We start from the raw sequence: 23,296 nt of genomic DNA, 5'->3' as shown, positions 1-23,296 counted from the left end.
CATTTATTTATTTGTTACATTTGTATCCCACATTTTCCCACCTATTTGCAGGCTCAATGTGGCTTACATAGTACCAGAGTGGCAATCGCAAACTCCGGTGAGAACAAATACAATGTGATGCTGTGGTAGACAAAAGTTCATATGCATCAGTCTTCAGAAGAGTTGTGTTATGTCCATTACGTACCTTACTTATGTTGTGTTGCAGAGTTCAGGCATTCAAGTTGGGTCTGCGGGGTATGCCTTTTCGAACAATTTAGTTTTTAGTGATTTCCGGAAGTTTAGGTGGTCATATGTTGTTTTCAGGGCTTTTGGTAAGGCGTTCCACAGTTGTGTTCTTATGTAGGAAAAACTGCCTTGTCACCTTCTGATTACCCATCCACCCCTTTCTGTTTCTCCCTCTCACTCCTTCCCCTCCAGCCCTCCCAAACCCTATCTTTCCCTTGAGACTGTCATTGGAATGCTTTTCATGTTCACTCTATACATTTTGATGTCATTTCTTGCTCATATCTGACCTGATGAAGAGGGCTCAGTCTTGAAAAGCTTGTCAAAAATGTTGTTAGTCCAATAAAAAGTTATCACCTTATTTTCTTTTTCTTTGATTTATTTCTATTTATTAGTGCTAAAGTGACACATTTAGGTGTGCAAATTTATGCCAGTCATGGACCTGGCATAAGTAGATGCTTCTAAATGTAGGTACTTTGATGCCAACGTACACTAAGATTCTATAACGGCATCTTGGTACACAGTTACCTCAAGGTATCAGCATACCTACATTGTGGTACCCTGTTATATAACTTATCCCTTTAATGCACAAGTTTTACAATTACTGTGTGACAATTTTGTCTATCACTGTGCAGTAACCTTAGCACGCTTTCGAAAATAGGGGTCATGTGTACAAAACCTGTTCTTGCAATGCTATTTTCAAGCTTGTTTGGTATATTTATCCATCAGTGTATGGTAAAGACAAATAAGAGCAGAATAAATAGTTTATCATATATAGAAAAAATAAAAAGTGTAAGCTGTATGACATTTTTGGTGGTGGGGGGCGGGGAGAGGGTTCCAGCTGGTACGACTAGAGTATGCATATTACATTTGATTTAATATCACATTGTATTAACTGTAAAAAAAAATTGAGCTGATATCTGCTTACAAACAAAAATGTAAAACATTATCAGTTTTGTAAATGATTTTGGGTTTGCTATTAAGAAATAAAAATAATTGTAGTAACGTATACCAAAGCTTGGTGCTTTGAATCACAACTTCAGAATGTGGAATCCAAGCAGTGGTGGTATAGAGTGATATCACATTGTGTCACAGTAATCTTATCTGTGACTGAAGAAGATGTTTCACGAAACAATAATGTATTTCCAGTTTCACACTGAGTCTATCTTCACCTGGTTGTTATTTGTCAGCATTGGTGATGGCTTGCTTTTAATCCTTTCAGCCGCATCATTAGAACTGTCCATGAAGAGGACTTTTGCTGTACAAACCAAAACAATAATCCTTTTGTATTCTTTTCTGAAATTTTGATTCAGAAGCCCATATACAATAGCATTAAGGCAGCTGTTAAAATACGCCATGTAGTAACTGCCCACAAACAGCCACTCTGGAATTCTGGGAATAATTGTCTTTGGGTTGATAGCTACAGCTAAACCAATCAAATTCAAAGGAGCCCAACACACGGCAAAAAGCACAAATACCACAAACATAGTGACAAAGTTCCAGAAGTCATACGGTTTCAGTTTAGGACTGTTGTCTGGTTTAACTCTCCTTCTCACTCGAATGACTAAGATCCATATTCTCAAGTAGCAGAAGGTAACTATAGCTATAGGAAACAGGAAATGAAAGAACACCACTGCTATGGTATAGGCAGAGCTGACAGACTGTGAAAAGGTGCAGGAATAGATCCTGGGGTCATACTGTAATGAGCCAACAAACAAATTTGGTACGATGGCTATCAGCGTCAGCACCCAGATCAGAATGACGTAACATACAGAATTCTTGCCACTGTACAATTTGTCGTACTTGAGACTCTGGCAAACGTAGCAGTAACGATTGATAGCGATTCCGGTAATGTTGAATATGGATCCAACGACACTTATTCCCATCAGAAAACCACTAATCTGGCAATGCAGGTATCCCAGATTCCATCCATTGTGAAATATAGATGTCAGGACCAGAGGGTATGGATAGATTGCCACCAATAAGTCTGCAATAGACAGACTTACAACAAATATATTTCCTGAAAAAGAATTAAAATATACATATGTCATCTTCACATTTTACCACTTATTCACCTCAAGATATTCTTTAGTGCAGATTTCTAGTACGCAAATGAGTCTTGGAGAGAAATCAAGTCTATAAATATTGTGGCACGTGGCACTGGATCATACATATCACAATATGTGATATGTGTGATCTAATAATTGAGGTGGGTCATATCTATTCTTTAAAGCTCAAGTATAAAGACATATCTGGTCAACTCATAACTCGATCCCTTAAAAGGTATGAGAACCTGCAAATAATTCAACATGTTCTTATAGGGCCCAAAATTCAGTGACACTTATCGGGGTAAGAGTGACTCCTACGCAGGTAAGTGCTGCTCATTGGGGTATAGCCAGCTTTTTCGATGACATTATCCAGATAAAGCCACTAAAAATCCTTTCTGACACCGGGGTGGTCTGGGGTGGATCCTGGATAGAGTTGCTAGTTACCCACTTATAGAAACAGAGAAAATGACAGCAGATAAATACCATATGGCCTATTTCAGCCCATCCATATCATCCTGTCTCTTCCTCCCCCTATGAGATCCCACATGCATATGCCATGCTTCCCTGAATTCAGATACAGTCCTTGTCTCCACCAATTCCACCAGGAGATCATTCCATGCATCCACCACCCTCTTCATAAAGAAGTATTTCCTTAGATTACTTCAGGGGTCGACAAAGTTTCTTAGGATCTAGGAGCCAGCCCAAAAATCTAGGTGCCAGATTTAGATCAACTGTAATTTCTTTATTTATACATACTTATGGATTATCCAAGGTGATATACAACCACATATTACAGCATCAGTTTACACATAGAAAATACAAAAAATGAATTAAACAGTAGTGAACACAGTAATGTAATAAAGTTGTTATCTCCTTCACTGTCTATCTTCTTTTCTAATCCTTATCTACCTCTGACTCGGATCCTTCTGTATCCTTTTTTCCCATTTCTCTCATCTGCTTTTTATTTTTTAACCTACAGGTAGCTAAATTTTATTCTTCCTCCCCCATCTTAAGTCTCTGTCATTCCCCTATTTATCAGCTTTTTACGACTTGCACTTACTTCCCTAGTTCTCCCATTCCTACCTGTGTCTTATTCTTCCCTGTCTCCTATTTCCAGTATTTCACCCACTTTCAAGTTGTGCATTTCCATTTTTTGTTTTCATTGCCTCCCCAGCTTATTTTCTCTGCCTCTTACCCCTTACCAACCTCCAGCTTCTTCCCGGTAACTCATCTCCTCTCCAGCTTCAGTCCCTTTATGTCTTATCCCCTCATTCAGGCTTCCATTTCCCCTTTAACTTTCTTTATTTCTACCTTTTCTCACCTCCTTCAAAGATCTGTCCCCTTCCTTTGTCCTTCACCCTCTTCACAACTCTCTGTCTCTTTTGCCTCTTTCCCTATCATCATTTGCCCCTGCCTCTTCTCCCATACTTCTTTCTCCATCCACTTACCTCCTTCTTCAATGTTTACTCTCTCTTTCCTCTACCTTAACCCCCACTACCCATCCCTCTGCCCCTCCATCTTCACCTTTTCCTATATATACCCTTGCTTCTCCCCATCCCCCACACAGTATCTGCACTTCTCTTCCATCTTCCAGACCTTGAGTATTGCGTTCAGTTCTGGTCCCCGTATCTCAAAAAAGATATAGCGGAATTAGAAAAGGTTCAAAGAAGAGCAAAGCAACCAAAATTATAAAGGGGATGGAACTCCTCTCATATGAGGAAAGGCTAAAGAGGTTAGGGCTCTTCAGCTTGGAAAAGAGACGGATGAGGGGAGATATGATTAAGGTCTTCAAAATCCTGAGTGGTGTAGAATGAGTAAAAATAAATCAATTTTTCACTTGTTCCAAAAGTATAAAGACTAGGGGACACTCAATGAAGTTATATGGAAATACTTTTAAAACAAATAAGAGGAAATATTTTTCACTCAACGAATAGTTAAGCTCGAGAACTCTTTGATGGAGGATGTAGTAACAGTGGTTAGCGTATCTAGGTTTAAAAAAAGGTTTGGACAAATTCTTGGAGGAAAAGTCCATAGTCTGTTATTGAGACAGACATAGGAAGCAACCGCTTGCCCTGGGCTTGTAGTATGGAGTGTTACCATGATTTGGGGGTTTCTGCCAGGTACTTGTGACCTGGCTTGGCCACTGTTTGGAAAACAGGATACTGGGCTAGATGGACCATTGGTGTGACCCAGTATAGCTGCTCTTATGTTCTTATGTGCACACTTATAGGTGGGAAAATGGGTGTTTCATGCGAGTTCTAAAATTTACATGCATTTTTATAGAATATGGCCCAGTCCACCTAAATCTATGCACTGGGATTTACACCACATTTTCATTGGTGTAAATAGATGTGCGTAGTTTTAAGCACTGGGATATCAACTAAGTGTATTCTATATACTGCACCTAAATCTAGGCACCGCTTATAGAATATGCTTAGTCGGCATTGATTTCCATGCCGATTTTTCAGGTGCCATATATAGAATCTCCCCCTTGGTGTCCACTGTTTTGATGCCTCACTTGTGATGCACTTTATAGAATTTCCCCAGCACCATGGACATGCAAGTAACATTGGAGAAAGAGAGTAGCGTGATCAATAAGTCTTCCAAAAAACTTTTTATGTTACCATACATGTATTTAGATGTTTTAATATATACTTTTTAATACATTCTTATAATTTTGTTTATGTAGATATATTTTAATGTACCTGTATTTATCAGTTGTTATTACAATTTTCAGACTCCTGAGGCAGGTACTATTGCCGAAACATGGTGCCATGTCGAGTCCATTTTAATAAAGGATAAACATTTCCATCTCGTCTCCTTGGGTTTTTGGAAGACTCTTGTTGATCACGCTACTCTCTTGCTCCAGTATTTTCCTTACCGTAGTGGATCCTGTTTCTCCACCTTGGTGGTTGATCCCTGTAGTATTCTAACATTTACATGCCTAACTGGCAAACCTACTTATAGAATTACCCTGAATGTGGGGTCTTGCTACAACAATCTTGGACAGCGATCATTATCTGGACATGTTTGAAAGGGAAGCCTTGAATTTTTACATTTTTGGGCAACTTTGCATAATGTAGAAATTCAAGGGTCACTTGGCTACACGAGAACCTGAAGAGTCTTTTCTTCAGCAGTCCTCACATGATTTATGCAGAAAACGTTGGAAAGGAAGCTTTTCTAGCCTACTTGCTGAAAGAAAGGAAGGTTTGTGAAATCACATTGTCCGTGTACATGTCGTTAACTTTTCTGAATCCTATCCACACCAAACTTTTGGACAGTGACAGAAGGGACATGAGGACTCTGAGCAGTCAGTCTTTTTTTATATGCATGTAGCATTTTGAAAGCTGAAGAGCTGTGTTACATTCCATACACCTGCTCCACGGTGACAAGAGCATCTGAGATGAGCTAAGTGGCATCTTTGTGCTCCCTTCCCAGATGTGCATAATGATGCATATCGGAAGATATAATCAAAAGAAGCAATAGTTAAATGAGGGAGATAATATATTTTGTGTCTTGCTGAATGAGCAGAACACAGAAGCTGTTACAGAAAAACGCGACAACTTTGATGAACAATTTTTATATGCCTTAGTGATGTTGCATTTCTCTGAATTTTACAGCACTGACATCATAATGATTTGCAAAGTAGAAGTGGCTCAAGATAAAGGAACATATTAATCTACTGCTATTACACACTGAATCTATTTTCTAAAATGTGAGGCTCTCAGCTTTATGACAGTTGGTGAATTATGCCAGAATTATTATGATCCTGTGTTCTCAAAAGCAATTATTTATCATTGTTTCCATTTTATTAGTACTTTAAAAGAAGTCAATCAGTTATATTTCAAACAGACCATAGATATGGGAGGAGTTAAGTTGTCAAGATACCACAATATATGGTAACACAAGCTCTAAAACAAATGGACTCAACTTTGTTTTCTTGTTCTGCTTTGTTTTTTGTTTCTTTAATTTCACCAGCCAGAGAGAGCTGTGGAGGAGTAGCTTAATGATTAGTACAGTAGGCTGAGCACCCAAGGACTAAGGGACAGTCTTTGCTTCACACGCATTGAGAAAAAACCTAACAGTGTGTATAGGGATAAGTCCCGTCGCTGCACATTGAATCTGTAAGATGCCACATCACATTGGACCCTTGATGCAGGCGCTGTGTGCTGAAACACGGCCCGTGTCGGGTCATTTATTGAAGACTGTTTTTCAAGTTAAACCATTAAAGAAATCATGTCCCATTTTTGACAGCTCTTGGTGCTTCTTTTTGTTTCCTGTGATAAACAGTAAAACAGAACTACAAGGGAGAGAAAGGACAATAATGAGGACAGTTTGCAGGTTCTAATGGTGGTCCCTATTTATTTATTTTATGTATTAATTTGAGTTTATTAGGTATTTTACCAAGATTGTTCAGAACCTCTTACAAAACACCTGCCCCCAAAATTCCTAAAAAGCCAATAAGAAGAAGAAACCTTTCACTGTTTTGTGAAACAGACAGGTTCCACAACACGGGAGCTACACTGGAAAAGGCTCATTGAGTGGTTCTCTGTAACTGTATCTCTTTGGGTGATGGAACCCACAATAGACTTATCTGCTAAATGCAGGAGAGGGAGGTAGGACAGGTTGGCTCTATCCAAAACCAAGGAAGACGTGTCGATTTCAAAAACCTTTATTGATGAACGTTCAGTTGCCGTGTTTCAGCGCCTAAAGGGAACTCCTTGCTGGACTCCGCGCTTATTGCTAGCTTATCATCAGTATTACTCCTGGCAATCAGATTGTGTAACAAGGAAACACTAGGTTAATCCTGATGCAGGCGCTTTAGGTGCCGAAACACGGCAGCTGTGTCGAGTCATCTGAACGTTCTTCAATAAAGGTTTTTGAAATTGACACGTCTTCCTTGGTTTTGGATAGAGCCAACCTGCCCTACCCCCCTCTCCTTGACCTGACTACCTTTCATAGGAATCACTGCACCTCCACAGGATGTGGTTTTTTGCTTCAAATGCAGCTTCCTACCAGGCACATGGAAAACATAGGGGCCCTTTTACGAAGGGATATAGGCCCAACGTGGGCTTACTGCTCACTAAATGGGAAGTACTGCCAGGCTACCGCAGCAGACCCAGAGTAGTTCCCTTTCCCAGCGCACCCCATTTCCAGTGCTGCAAAAATATTTCAATTTTTGTAGAACCCGGTGTGTACCTGGCAGTAATTGGGCAGTGCCACGTGCTGCCCAGTTACCGCCGGGTTAATGCGGGAGCCCTTACCGCCACCTCAATGGGTGGCGGTAAATGCCCCCCTCGAAATGGCCGATGGCAAATGCTTCACTTGCCGCACGGCCATTTCTTGAAACCCCCCCCCCCCCAAAGACCTGCCTTTTACCCGCTGTGGTAAAAGGGAGCCTCAGCGAGCATCAAAAACAATGTGCCAACAGCAGCGTATGTCCCCTTTTGCCGCAGCTTTGTAAAAGGACCCCAAAGTGTGCGCTCAGGATTTTGTGAAGATGAAATGTAAAATCTCGCAAATCTTTACTCTAAATTTTTACATTTTAAAAAGTTTTAGCAGATCAGTCAGAAGCGATGGCAGTGTCCCTTTGAAACAATCATAAGAAAGCCCACTTATGACAAAAATCTTCATTGGTCCATTTTATACAAATAACTTAGGGGTCCCACTAAGCTGCTGTAAAAGTTGCCTGCGGTAGTGTGGATCGTCTTTTTGGTGCACACTGGGCCATTTTTCTTTTACTATGGCTGGTAAAAAAAAGGCATTTTTCAAGGGAGCAGTAAATGGCCATGCGCTAAAATGAAAGGTAGCGTTCGGCTATTTACTGCCTGAACTCTTACCGCCAGACACTGACCTGGAGGTAAGGGCTCATGCACTACTCATGCGGTAATCTTGCAATGTGCGCCAATGCGGGCGTGCTGCCAATCACTGCCGGGAATGCTCCCCCCCCCCCCCACCACGCCAACTTTGGAATTACTGCTGGGTGCCTGTGCTACTCCAGCAGTAGTGCCAATTCGGCACACGTTACCCACGTATTAACCCTACTGCTGCTTTGTAAAAGGGCCCCTTAGTATTTGAATATTACATAGGCTCTACTTATTAACAGATGGCTTACAGACAGCGCTAGTGAGGTGAAGCGGTCCGGGCTATTATCTCCCCTTGACAAAGCGTTTTTGCGAAACAGGCACCTGTCGGGGAAACAGGGCATGCCGGCCGACACAGATAAGTAGAGCGCAGCCATCGATATTGTTATGACATAGACAAGACCGCGCCAGAGTGCGTTCACAGAATATATTATAGCAGTGGTCATTAGACAGCATTAGTAATAGGAGGGGGAAGGCGAGTCAATGATTATAAAAGCACACGGAAGCTAAGACTCACCGTGGGGTGATGTGAAATCAGCTGTGTAAGAATATGAGACTCCTCCTTCATTAGCAGTGGCCACATGCTTGCACATCTGAGTAGCGTTGTATTACTCTAAACAGTAACTCTACTTGTTATTTATTTGATAATTTCTACTTATTAATGGGGCTCTGGGACTTTTGTTTATTTTGATCTAACCCCCCGCTGATTAGTATCGGGCCTGCTTAATTGTTGGCACTCAAAAATGATGGCAGCAATCCATACAAAAGTTTGAATGCAAGCAACAGCACCTTACATTTACAACAGAGCTCACAGGAAGCCAGTGCAACAGCTGTAGAGAAGATAAGATAAATTAAAGTGAACAATATTGAGTAACAGATAAACTGCCAAATTTTAAGTATATTTCAGCTTGCCTAAAGATAGCTTGGGCAGCCCAATCAATGCTGATTTGTAGTAACCCAATTTACTGCTAAGATAATGAATTAGAGTAGCCAATTCATTTCTCTTCAAAATTGATCTTATTAGTTGCAAGTGGTACAAACAGAGCAAACAGATCTTGGAAACTTTGATGTGAGAGTTCACAGATTACTCCATATCTACCATCACACCTAAAACACGAACCTCCTCCTTAACAGACAGTTGGTCTCCCTCTAATTCTACAATTGTACAAATTGAGGGTATCTTAGCCCAGATAAGTTCATCCTTCTCTGGGTTGTGTCAGTCTATTTCCCAGCAGCCAGCATCCCTAACCATTCACAGGGGAATTCGATAAAGAGTGCTTACTTTAATGGAGGTACACCTAAATGACAGCATCGAAATGTGCTATTGTATTCCAGGGCAAAGAGGCAGATGTGACCTTTACAGAATACTGTATTTACTGTAACAAATGTAAGAGCTCAGATTAATTAATTAATTTATTTGTTGAATTTGTATCCCACATTTCCCCACCTATTTGCAGGCTCAATGTGGCTTACATAGTACCGTAAAGGCGTTCGCCAATTTCGGTATAAACAGTTACACAGTGATGTTATGGTAGAATAAGGTTCATGTGGAACAAACATTTTAGGGAATAGTATAGGGGAAGAGTTAAGTTATATCCATTATGTTCTTTGGTTTCGTAGTGTTGCAGGGTTCAGGTATTTAAGTAGGGTCGGTAGGGTATGCCTTTTTGAACAAGTAGGTTTTTAGTGATTTCCAGAAGTTTAGGTGGTTATAGGTTGTTTTCACGGCTTTTGCAGAGGGACATCCAGTGATTGACGCATACTGTCGCATGTACGCACATGCATGTATGTGACATGGATACTGACATCACAGGCGTGGGGAAACAAAAAAAAATCACTACCACGACAAGGTTACCAAATTTCAGGGCATCAGGTACCCTAGGAGGCCAGGCTGTTCCTTGGAAAGGAACACAAATTGTACCCTATGCTTGCCAGGCAGAGACACCACATACACAGTAGTGTACCAAGGGGGGGACAGTGGGGGTGGTCCACCTCAGGTGCAGGCAGAAAGGGGGTGCACGGAGCAGTCATGCGGCTGTCAGCTCCCCTGGTCCCCTGCCCCCTCTGACAATACTTCCTGTTCCGGGGCAGGGGACTGGCGGGGTCGACAGCCACACAACTGCTCCGTGCACTCTCTTGACTGGAGGAGGGGGTAGGGTTGAGGTGCCTTGAGGGGGTGGACTAGGGCGAGACATGCCTCGGAGGGGGGGGGAGGCACAGTGGTGACGCACCCCAGTTTGCCAGCGAGCTAGGTACGCCACTGCATATACAGATGAGGAGGGTCTGAGAGAGACTCCAAAGGTGATTAAAACAGGAATGATGCCAACCAAAAGAGGTAAGTGCCAAAACAGGGACATAGCTGGGAAAAGAGTACAAGATTGGATATGCTAAGGAAATAGATGTATCTGAAACTGTATCTGTACATAAAATAGGTAGACATGGGTTAGATTTGCAGAAGAGCCACAGATACACCACCAGAGTGTACTCATGGCAGGACTGGATGGGGGCTGTGAAAGGGATCGAGAGATGACATCACATGTGGACAGGGCATATATGACTCAGCAGAACTCAAAAGGGAACATCCCATCTCACCTGCCACACATGCAATCATTGCATGTAAGTGCCACAGTCTGACATCACATGTAGGCCAACTCGAAGGAGGACAGCATAAGTGATGTCTGGAGTGTTTAAAGCAAAATGTAGGAGTTCTGAAGGCTTCCAAAAACGTATATAACTCTTGCTTGCTTGGCGAGCATCAGGGCAGGTTACCTTTTGTAACTTTTAAGAGTTTGTAGGGAGGTCAGGGCCAGAACCCTGTGAACACTGTGAGCTGGGAGCCTGATTGGCACAGTAATTTCACTCAACACTCTCCTTTCATCCAATAAATCAGTCTAAGTCAGAAGTATTAATTCTGGACCAAAGGGTTTATTTAATCTGAATTCTGAAGGCAAAATATGGGAGAATTTCAGTATCAACTAAATACAGAGGTAGCAGAAAAAGCATTTTCCAACACTTGGGCGGTGGGATTCATCAAGTGGCATTAGGACTTTAAGTCACGTTAATTGGCCCTTAACGTGACTTAAACAGCCCTAATGCCGCTTTTCTAAAAATACCGCGGCAATATTTAAGTCACCACGGGTTAGTTAGTAATGAGATTCAAAATATGCAAATGCATGATTTCCATATCATTACTATGCAAATAACCTAACGCATCACGTTAGGGCCAAAATAACCCCAGCTTTATGCTAGGGTTATTTTACCATCCGTGAGCATCAGGCCGCAAAACAGTGTTCCGATGTTCCCGGGACATAGGCTGCGGGTCCTCCCAGACTTCTGTCCTCCCCCACTCAAGAACCCCCCACCCAAGCACTCCCCCCCCCCCCCCCCCAGAGTTGAAGCCCACTCCCCCTCCCAACCTGAAAGGTTGACGATCCAGGGTGGGGGTGTTCCGGGGTCCAGGGGGATCTTTGGGCATGAGAAATGCCCAGTCGCTCCTACCTTGTCCAACAATGTCTTCAAAATGGTACCCGTAGCAGTAGTCTCACATTACTACCGCTAGGGATCATATTTTGTAGAAGTCCTAACATGCCCCTCATAAAATATGGAATCTATTATAAAGAACAAAATTACTGAACACATAGACAAACATGGTTTAATGGGACTGAGTCAACATGGATCCAGCCAAGGGAAGTTTTGCCCCACTGGCTTGCTTCATTTCTTTGAAGGTGTGAATAAATATGTGGACAAAAGTGTGTCAGTTGATGTTGATGTTGATTTTCAGAAAACTTTTGACAAAGTCCCTCATGAGAGGCTTGAGGAAATTAAAAAGCCATGGGATAGGAGGCAATGTTCTCCTGTGGATCAGGAGCTGGTTAATGGATAGAGAACAGAGAGTAGGGTTCAATGGTCATTTCTCTCAGTGAAGGGGGTGAATAATGGAGTGCTTCAGGGATCTGTACTGGGACTGGTGATATTTAACATATTTATAAATCATCTAGAAATGGGAATGACAAGTGAGGTAATCACATTTGCAGATGACACAAAAGTATTCAAGGATGTTGAAATGCATGCAAACTGTGAAAAATTGCAGGAAGACAGTAGGAAATTGGAAGACTGGGCATCCAAATGACAGATGAAATTTAATGTAGACAAATGCAAAGTGATGCACGTAGGAAAAAATAATACAAATCATAATTATCTGATATTAGGTTCCAACTTACGAGTCAGCGCCCAAGAAAAAGATTTAGGTGTCATCATGGTCAGTACCCTGAAATCTTCTGTGCGGTGTATGGTGGCAGTCAAAAAAGCAAAAAGAATGCTAGGCATTATTAGGAAAGGGATAGAAAATAAGCCAAAGAATATCATAATGCCTCTGTATTGCTCCATGGTATGACCTCACCTTGAATATTGTGTGCAATTCTGGTTGCTGTATTTCAAAAAAGATATAGTGGAATTAGGAAAGGTTCAAAGAAGGACAACCAAAATGATTTAGGGGATGGAACTTCTCTCATATGGTAAAGGCTTAAGAGGTAATGACATTTCAGCTTGGAAAAGAGACAGCTGAGGGTGGATACGATAGAGGTCTATAAAATCCCGAGTGGTATAGAATGGGTAAACATGAATCAATTGTTTATTCTTTTAAAAAGTACTAGGTGACATGTTTTATTTATTTTATTTATTTATTTATTGCATTTGTATCCCACATTTTCCCACATTTTTGCGGGTTCAGTGTGGCTTACAATATGAGTTAAATGATGGAAATACAATTTGTTACAGATTGGTTATGGATTACATTGTGCAGAGTTATGCGAGACAATCGAGGTGTCGTTAAGGAATGTAACAATGGAGCACAAACATTGAAACTTTGGAAGGAAACAATGGGAGCTTAGAGGGCGATAAAAAGGCATGAAGACATATGGTATATATCTTTCTGTGAGTAAAGGTATGAGTGATGTGATATTACGGGAATGAGAGTTCAGAAGTGGATGTATGATGCATTAATGAACAGTAAGTATGGACTTTATGTGTTTTGGTTCTTTCCGTAAATTTTTTCAAAAAGATGGGTCTTCAATAATCTGCGGAAGGAAGCTTGCTCCTGGATCGTTCTTAAGTTGCGCGGCAGTGTATTCCAAAACTGCGTGCTCATGTGAGAAAAGGTTGACGCGTGTAGCGCCTTGTATTTCAAGACCTTGCAATTGGGGAAGTGGAGGTTAAGGAAGGTTTGGGGTGATCTTTTGGCGTTTCTGGGTGGTAAGTCTATTAACTCAGACATGTAGGCTGGGGCTTCGCCGTGAATGATTTTGTGGACTAATGTGCATACTTTAAAAGTGACGCGTTCCTTGAGTGGAAGCCAGTGCAGTTTCTCTCGTAATGGTTTTGCACTTTCATATTTTGGCTTTCCAAAGATGAGTCTCGCTGCCGTATTCTGGGCTGTTTGAAGTTTCCTCAGTGTTTGCTCTTTGCAACCTGCGTATAGTGAGTTGCAGTAATCCAGATGGCTGAGTACGAGGGATTGCACTAGGCTGCGAAAGACGGATCTTGGGAAGTATGGTCTTATCCTTTTCAGTTTCCACATGCTGTAAAACATCTTTTTAGTTGTGTTGTTAGCGTGAGTTTCGAGCGTTAGGTGGCGGTCCATAGTGATTCCAAGGATTTTTAGCGTTTCTGAGATTTGAAGGTTTAGGTTTGGTGTGTTTATAGCGATGAATTCCTTTGTGTTGTATTGGGAGGTATCAGGCATTGAGTTTTTTCTGTATTTAATTTCAGACGAAATGCATCTGCTCATGTGTTCATGATGTGTAGGCTTTGATTGATTTCGTTGAAGATTTCGTTAATGTCTTGTTTGAAGGGGATGTATATTGTCACATCATCAGCGTATATATATGGGTTGAGGTTATGGTTTGATAGGAGTTTTGCCAGAGGGATCATCATTAGGTTGAAAATGGTTGGTGAGAGAGGTGATCCTTGTGGTACTCCACATTCAGGTGTCCATGCCTTAGACGTGGTCGAATTTGATGTGACTTGATACGAACGTTGGGTTAGGAACCCTTCGAACCAATTCAAGACATTTCCTCCAATGCCAAAGTATTCGAGTATGTGTAATAGGATTCCGTGGTCAACCATATCGAAGGCACTTGACATGTCAAATTATAGGAGGAGTATATTGTTGCCAGTCGCAATTATTTGTTTAAATCTAGTCATAAGGGTGACTAATACTGTTTCTGTGCTATGATTCGACCGGAATCCTGATTGGGCATCATGCAGTATTGAGTGTTTGTTTAGATAGTTTGTGAGTTGTTTGGTTACCATTCCTTCGGTTATTTTGGTTATTAGTGGTATGGATGCTACTGGCCTGTAGTTGGTTATTTCACTCGTGCTTTTCTTTGTATCTTTAGGAATTGGGGTGAGTAAGATTTTTCCTTTTTCTTTTGGGAAAAGTCCGTTTTGTAGCATGAAGTTCACATGGTTCGTTAGGTCTATTATGAATTGTTGAGGAGCAGATTTCATGAGGTTATTTTGCATGTGTCTAGTTTGCAGTGGGATTTGGCATATCTTTTGAGAGTTTCAGAGATGAGGTCTTCTGATAGTATTTCGAATTCGGTCCATGTTCTGTCTGCAGGGTATGTTCCTTCTTCTGGATCTAGACAATCTAAAAGTGTGGCGTATTCAATAGGGCTAGCAGGTATTTTGAGTCGTAGTTGTATAATTTTCTCCTTGAAGTATTTCGCAAGGTTGTCCACATCTGGTACATCTTTGCCATTGTTTGTAACTGGTGTGGTGTCTAACAGTTTGTTCACAAGGTTGAAGAGTTTATGTGTGTCTTTGTAGTTTGGTCCTATTATTGTTTTGTAATGTAGTCTTTTGGTCTGTTTTATGGTGTATTTGTATTTTCTCCGAAGTAATTTCCATGCGTTTAGTGTTTGTTCGTCTCTCTTTTTGTTCCATTCTCGTTCTAGTTTCCTGACTTGTGTTTTGAGTTTTTTCAGCTCTTCGGTGAACCATGGATTTGTTTTTTTCCTGTGTGATGTTCTGGTTTGGATTGGGGCGATTTTGTCTAATGTTGTTGTACATAGATCGTCCCATGTTAACTTTAAAACGAATAGGAGGAAATATTTTTTTTTTTTACTCAAAATAGTTAAGCTCTGAAACACATCACCAGAGGATGTAATAACAGCGATTAGCGTATCTGCTTTACAAATGTTTGGACAAGTTCCTGGAGGAAAAGCCCATAGTCTGCTATTGAGGTAAAAATGGGGACGCCAATGCTGTTTCTGGGATTGGTAGCATGGAATTTTGCTATTATCTGGGTTTCTGCCAGGTACTTGTGATCTGGATTGGCCACTGTTGGAAGCAGACTATGGAATAGATGGACCATCAATCTGCCCCAGAATGGCTATTCTTATGTTCTTTAAAAAATAACAAATATTTTTCACACACAGTTAGTGCATGCCCATTTGGCAGTTAGCACAGGGTGCATGAGTATATTGTAAGAAGGAAGAGGCTGTCCTACCCTGGTTAGGCCCCTAGAGGGCGCTGTCCCCCTAAAATGTCCAGGGAGAAGGGCTGGGTGAGTCACTAAAAGGGAGCCAGTAAGAGGAGGTATAGCTGGAGGTCGCTAGGACCGGGGAGAGTCCTGGGGGTGGAAACAGGTGCAGCAGGTTATGGGCTGGGTCCTGTTTGGCCATTAACCACTTAAGACCCCACCTGAGTGGTGAGGGAAGGAGGAGAGCTAGCTGCTGCAGGAGAGAGCTGGTAGCTGAAGCAGGAGGTCCCCATGTGAAGTACTGGCTGAGCCCTTTAGACTGGTGGTGAACTGTGTGCAAAGCAAGGAAGCTGGCTGGGGTAAGAAAGCAAGGAAGCTGGCTGGGGGGTAAGAAGGCCCTGGAGTATCAAGAATAAGAACTATGTGTTCAAGGAGGGACTGTGTGTCCAGGGACTGAGTAAAAGACTGTGTGTCTAGAACAGTGAAGAGGTACTGTGTGTCCCAGCTGAAAACACTGTGTGTCTAGGGCAGTGAAGAGGTACTGTGTGTCCCAGAGGAAAAGACTGTGTGTCTAGAACAATGAAGAGGTACTGTGTGTCCCAGCTGAAAACACTGTGTGTCTAGGGCAGTGAAGAGGGACTGTGTGTCCCAGAGGAAAAGACTGTGTGTCTAGAACAGTGAAGAGGGACTGTGTGTCCAAGGTGAAGAGACTGTGTGTCTAGAGCTGTGTGCTACAAGGAGGGACTGTGTGTCCAGGGACTGAGTTAGTACTGAGCCCAAATGCCTGTGTGAGAGGGCTCAGGGGGAAGAAATCTATGGATATTGAACTGTGCAAGAAGAAATGTTTAAAAGGAAGATTGCACTGAGTATGAAGAAATGAAATGGTTAAGCTGGAAGAACTGTGCTTGTGAAAGTGTTTTAAGCTAAAAGAAGTGTGCTCCAGAGGCTGGAATAAAGATGTGTATGAAAATAGCCTGATTGGTGAGACCTGACTATGGTTTCCTTTTGAGAAGCAGGTCACCCTGAGCATAAAAGGGTAGTAGATTGATTTGCATAAAATCTGCATATTGAGAACCAGCTCACCCTGAGTGAAAGAGGGATCTGGGATCCTGAGGTGGGAGCTTCATCATCACAACAGCCTCGTCAGTTTCACAATATTTATTTATTTTACAAATTTCTGTCCTGCTCTATCCACCATCCTGGGCGGGTTACAACAAAAATATATAATTAACAAACAATTCACATACAATAACATTTTTTTTTTTAAATCTGAAAGTTAAAATAACATGCTACTTTGAGGCGGTACAACAGTTAATGGGAGTCATGACCATAGGCCTCTAAGAATTACCATGTTTTAAGCTATTTCTTAAACTGAACAAAAGAAGTAATATAAAAAAACACAGGCAATTACTTCTAGAATTTCTTTCCCATAACTCTGAACATCGTTTTCCTACTCACTTCAAGTCTAATAAAGTGAAAGGAAGGAACCTCAAGAAAATTTTTGGAACCAGAACGAAGAGATCTAGCTGGGTGATAAAGATGTAAACTAGATACAAGAATAGGTGATAACATTTGATGAATAGTCTTATAAACCAAACAATTTTAAATCTTATTCATTGCTCTATTGGTAACCAATACAAATATTTTAGAACAGGGGTAATATGGGTATACCTAGAAACACCAGGCCAAATTCTGGTAGTAGCATTCTGTGCTGTTTCTAAGGCTTTCAAAGAATTCTTTGAGAAACCCAGCAGCAAACTGTTGCAATAAAGCATGGGTAAATTAGAGACTGAACAACCAATCTAAAATTGAAAGAATTCAAAAGCTCTCGCAGTCGTCTCACAAGCCTTAGTTTGGACAAAATAAGACTAATCAACTTACCAACTTGATTTTTCATTGTTAACTTACTGTCCAAGATAACTTCTAAGTTACACATTTTATTCTCAGTTTGGCATTTTAAGCTATGTTCGGCCACAACTCCAGGGACATAGGATTCCCAGTTAGGGCTGGGAGGCTGCTGGCTCCTGGAATCATTTACTCTCAGACTCAGGAACACATCTGTCCAGTTCAGGTGTTATTCTGAAACAACAGAGTTTGCTAAGGGTCCCTTTTACTAAACCACACTAGCGATTTCCGGCGTGGCAATGCTGACAAAGCCCGTTCACTTTGAATAGGCTTCGTTGGCATTGCCATGCGGGAATCACTAGTGCAGTTTGGTTACATACTTAAGGAGACGTCACCTCCACCTCTTGGCAGAGAATTTCCTTTTCTTAGGCTCTTTTGCCCCCAGTTCCTGAGATTTCCCTAAGAAATAGAAATCACTGCCTCCTTCTCACACACCAAACTGCAGCCCATGTCCTTCTGGCTCTGAAACCCCTGCTCTTCTGTCCTTCAGCTCTTGGGGTTTCAATCTGTCTCCTAACATTTCTCTTCCAGGACCGCAATGCCCCTCTGCTTCTGAGGCTTCTGTATACCTCTAGCTCCTTACATTAATTTCTGGATGACAATGCTGGTATACTGGCTTAGCCAGCCAAAACCTCTCCCCCTTTTAGTGAGGGTTTCTCCATTACCTCACTAGTCCTCCCAACTCTGGAAAGTTCTAAGAGATAGGTGAGCACCATTTGTAAGGGATAGGCAATGGCCTCCATCACCTTCAACTGGTCACAAGGGAGTTGGGGATCAGATTTCTGAACCCAAAGTGTCGGAGACCAGTAGCATAGTCATGGGGGGGGGGGGGGGGGGCTCAGGGGCCTGGGCACCCTCACTTTCGGCTCAGGATCCCTCTGCTTTCATGGCTGGCAGGGATGCGAAGGCCCGTCAGGCAAAAACGTCTCCTGACTGAGTCACGCCTACAGCATCACTTAATTCAGCAGGCACGCTTTGGCAGCTAATGCCAGTTCTCCTGTGCATGCTCAGTTCAGGTCTAACTGAGCATGCGTGGGAAAGCCAGCATTAGCAGCGGAAGAATGCCTGCAGAATTAAGTGCTGCTGCAGGCGTGACTCTGGCAGGAGACATTTTTGGCTTGGCATCCCTGCCAGCAAAGGTAATATTTTATTGCAGCAGGTGGTGGGTTGGGGGGGGGGGGGGTGAGAAAAGAGAATATTGGGACCCTTCATTCTACTTTTGGGAACCTCCACAAATGAACTTCTGGCTATGCCCCTGGCAGAGACAGGTACCACAAGGCATCCAGAGCAGTAATGCAGCCGATCCTGGAGAAACCAGCAGGAATCCCTAGGGAGAATTCTCTTTTTTGTTTGTGCTTTAAACTATAATTACTTCTATACCTAGTAGAGTCACTAGAGGCCTCTGCATAAGTTTTCAGTATTGAAGGAAGGTTGGTTAGTTGTGTGGGCAAAAATCCTTTAGAGCTGACATATATGAATAATGATTGGAGCAACTATGATCCTTAATGCCTAGGTGTAATTCCTTTAAAATCCACTTACTGTATAAATTGCATAGGTCACGTATGGGTCCTTTTACTAAGCTGCACTAAAAAATGGCCTGTGGTAGTGTAGACACGGGTTTTGGGTGCGTGCAAATCCATTTTTCAGTGTGCCTGTAAAAAAGGCCTTTTTAAAATTTTTGCCAAAAATGGATGTGCATCAAAATAAAAATTGGAGCGCGTCCATTTTGGGTCTGAGACCTTACCGCTACCCACTGACTTAGCAGTAAGGTCTCAAGCGTTAAGCTGGCAGTAATGACCTACGCGCATAGAATGCCGATTGACACGTGTAGCTGATGCACATCAGAAATAAAATGTATTTTTTTTGATGCGCGTCAAAAATGAAATTACCGCCCGAGCGGTAACTCCAAATTGGCACGCGTCGGGCACACGTAGGCACCTACGCGGCTTAGTAAAAGGGTCCCTTAGGGTTTGCTTCAACCACACTCGTGACAAAAAAGAATTTTCAGAAGAAAATTCTCAGTTGATTACGGCAAAATAAAAATATTCAAATCCTGTGTTAAGAAGGAGGCTCAACGGCTTTGCCTAGTTCAGTATAACCAAATAAGGTCTATGCACAAAGAGACTTTGGCAAGTTCCTGTTTCAAATTCAGTTGCATTATTACCTACAATGACCATCATGTAAACCAGTGCTTTCATTTACAGGAGATAATGCTCTGGTGGTTTCTTTTGCAATAGTCACTATGCTAAGGGATAATATTATTTTTAAATGACCACTATTTGTCAATCATCTCTCTGCAGATGTAGCTACATAAATAACTGCCTCTCAGCTGAGTTATTAAGGTGCAACAGTGTGTCAGACAGGTAGGAATGAGAAAGTGAAGTGGACAAACTGTTAATTTAAATAATACAGGCACACACATATGTATATTCATGTTCTACTCATAGAACAAGTAGAATGTAAAATGCACTTGCTGAGCAGATTTCTACATAGGCAGCAGCAGCGGTAGCATTCCTGCGCTAACCAGTTAATGCAGCTACATTAGCACAGGAATACTGCATGAGCCCTTATTAACTACAAAGTGGGTGGTGATGTGCCCATGCAGTAAAATGTTTAATGGCCATTAATACAAAAATACAAAAAGGCCATTTTTACAGCTGCAGTAAAAATGGCCTTAGCGCATGGGAAAAACCGGTGCACTCAGGCCATTTTTTGCCGCAGCTTAGTAAAAGGACCCCACAGTGTACAGAAACAGTGAAGGGTGATGGACCTCTAGCGTACCTAGGGTGGGGCGGGGTCCACCCCGGGTGCTGGCAGCAAAAGTGGGGGGTGCATGGAGCAGGTGCATACTGTCAGCGCTGCCGGTCCCCTGTCCCAGAGCAGGAAGTTGATGTCTGAAGGGGCTGGGGAACAGCAGTGGATTGTGCGCTGCTGGGAGCTCCGAGTACCATATAAGGTAGGAATACCGCTGTGACAGACCCAAAATGCTACACTAAAGTAATATTAAATAATAATTATAGTTCCTGCACACACCACTTGAAATATAACTCAATACTCCACATCATCTACAAACCCTACCTGAGGGCTGCTTATAAGGCCAGCAGCAGAGTATAAATATCTCTAGCTGTTTAATTTCTTTTCTCTGAAAGTTTTCTCCCCTAGTGTAAAATCTCCACAGCCTTACTGTGCTCATTTTGTAAAGTAAAATTATATTTCTGCTCTGTGTAAGGTTTTTCAAGTATTATAAGCTCTGCTCAGTCACCAGTCACTAGCATAAAACTGACTTTATTTAACGGATTATAGATAAGGCACATTTTCTCGTTTCATTGCTTACTGTTTTCAGCTATTGCATTTTAAACCTATTTTCTGATACGCTTACACATCAGCAGGCAAAGTTGGTATTAAATATTTCTGGATAAATTAAAATGCATATACCTAGGAAAATATGGCTACACAAGCATTCTTTTCCCCTTCTAATTAAGAATGCATTTATTCTAACATATTTGTTTATATATTAAAAGCTGACTGTGGGCATGACCCAGCAGTTAATTAAGAGATAAGAGGCACAAAGACCCTGAAGCAAAAGCTCACACCATTGATTCACCACGCTAGTCCCAATTTCCAACCTTAGAACTAATTTTCCCTATTGCAAATATCTTCTCCAAATGGAGGTTATATCTGAAAACAAATATACACAAATCTTCCTCATAAATTAAGAAGCCTTTCAAAATGACTAACCTGAGGCTGAGGTGCCAGACTGTGAACTATGGTACAGTAGATTCAGTCAATCTCCAGGTCGATGAGCTTAAGGGCAATGCCCTCAAACTCTAAGGAAGGAGAGACCGTGCAGTTATTATTAAAGCAACTCCACTTAGCACCAATTCAATGAGAAGTGAATGGGGAAAATAGGAAGTGCTATTATAGAGAAGATGAATGGGGAAACTTATTTACCTGCATAACAGCGGGATTGGGTTATTATCTCCCACTTCCCCTGGATTTTATAAAGGGCACCCCATTATCCATGCCCAGATTTGGATGCGATCCCGAGGTGCACACAACCTAATTGATTAACTAGCAAATTAACATCAGTAACTGTATACTAACAATTATTAATGCTGATTGGCAGCAATTAGGAGTTGCGTGCGCATCTAGATGTGCCCAAATCCCATAGCACACAACCTAAAAAGGGGTGTGGCCATGGGAAGGTCAGTGGCATTTTGAAAAGATGTGCAGAGTGATATAGAATTGTGAGGATCCATGCCCAACCTGTGCGCCATGATAAACACCACGTTTTCGATGGCATAAGTCCTCACGCCCACAATTGGGTGCAAGGAACCCCGCTAGGCACTATTCTGTACAGCAGTGTTTCTCAAGTCGGTCCTGGAGTACCCCTGAGTCAGGTTTTCAGGATATCCACAATGAATATGCATGAAAGAGAATTGCATACAAAGGATGCAGTGTATGCAAATCAATCTCATGCATATTCATTATGGATATCCTGAAAACCTGACTGGCAAGGGGTACTCCAGGACTGACTTGAGAAACACTGCTGTAAAAGATGTTCATCCCAGAGTGCCCTTCACTGAACAGCTCTGAGCACTGATTTTTCCCAGTATTTATTGTCCAACTCCATTTACCGAATTCAGCCCCATATGCTGAAGACAGCAAGTACAAACTGGGCTTCCAAGCAATGCGACAGACTGAGGTACAAACTACACATTTTGCAACTGTTGCCCAAATTTTCAAAAGGGAAATGGGTCTTGATATACCACCTTTCTGAGGTTTTTGCAACTACATTCAAAGCTGTTTACATATATTCAGGTACTTATTTTGTACCAGGGGCAATGGAGGGTTAAGTGACTTGCCCAGAGTCACAAGGAGCTGCAGTGAGACTCCTCAGTTCCCCAGGATCAAAGTCCACTGCACTAACCACTAGGCTACTCCTCTGCAGAGAGTTTCCCTTTGAAAATTATCTTGCAGCCCCCACCCTCATAGAGCAGTTATCTTCACTATTTTTGAAGTGGGGACATGGGCATAGTTTGTGGAAAATAGGGGAGGAGGGGGCAATATTCTCCCAAATGCTTCAGACTGGAGTTATCTAAAGTTTGTTGTTGATGCTGCCTCATTTTCTGTTCCCTCTTCCTCCACCTGCCCAACAGCTCCTTGGACACGTGTGTATCTCCCTTCCTGCCAGGCAGCAACAGTTAATTTAAAAAGCAGTAGTGATCATCATAGAGCATTTGCACTCCAGTGCTGCTGAGGTCCTGCCATCCCACCCCATAAGTCAACAGGAAGGGCACATCTACAATCAGGGGCAGCCCAAGGCAAGATGCAGCCTGAGGCAGGGTTGAGATGCCCCCCCACCCCCCAGGCCACTGTGACATGTCTCCCTTCCTTCCTCCACCCCATTCCTAGTTTATCATCTTTTCCAATTTCCAAAAGGTGCAGCGATTCTCTTGCACTGCCCTGCCACTGGCATTGGCGTCTTCTCTACTGCGACCCGCCTCTGAGGAAACAGGAAGTTACATCAGAGAGGTGGGCCATAGTAAAGAGAAGAGGCCAGCGCTGGCGGCAGGGGAGGGTATGGGAATCGCTGCCGCAGTCGCCACCTTTTGAAAAATAGACAAAGAAGGTAAACAAGGGAAAGGGGCTGGAGGAAGGAAGGGGGAGATGCTGCTCCAAAACCTGTTCCGGGGCAGAGAGAGCAGGGAACCAGCGGGGCCGGCACCCCCCGAACGCGTGCACCCGGGGCGGACCGCCCCTCCCGCCCCCCT

General features: G+C 42.4%; 1 protein-coding gene across 1 annotated transcript in view; it reads right to left on the bottom strand.

Annotated features, from left to right (window-relative positions):
- Positions 1–1,373: 1,373 nt before the first annotated feature.
- Positions 1,374–23,296, bottom strand: part of MTNR1A (melatonin receptor 1A) — a 35,283-nt gene continuing 13,360 nt past the window's right edge. Inside the window, exon 2 of the mRNA XM_030192211.1 lies at positions 1,374–2,242. Coding sequence (XP_030048071.1) covers positions 1,374–2,242 — 869 coding nt within the window. The remainder of the gene's footprint in view (positions 2,243–23,296) is intronic.

This window comes from Microcaecilia unicolor, chromosome 2 (assembly GCF_901765095.1).
Source record: "Microcaecilia unicolor chromosome 2, aMicUni1.1, whole genome shotgun sequence".
Taxonomy (NCBI): domain Eukaryota; kingdom Metazoa; phylum Chordata; class Amphibia; order Gymnophiona; family Siphonopidae; genus Microcaecilia; species Microcaecilia unicolor.
The sequence above is the reverse complement of the archived record's forward strand: the minus strand, read 5'-3'. Positions and strand labels throughout refer to the sequence as shown.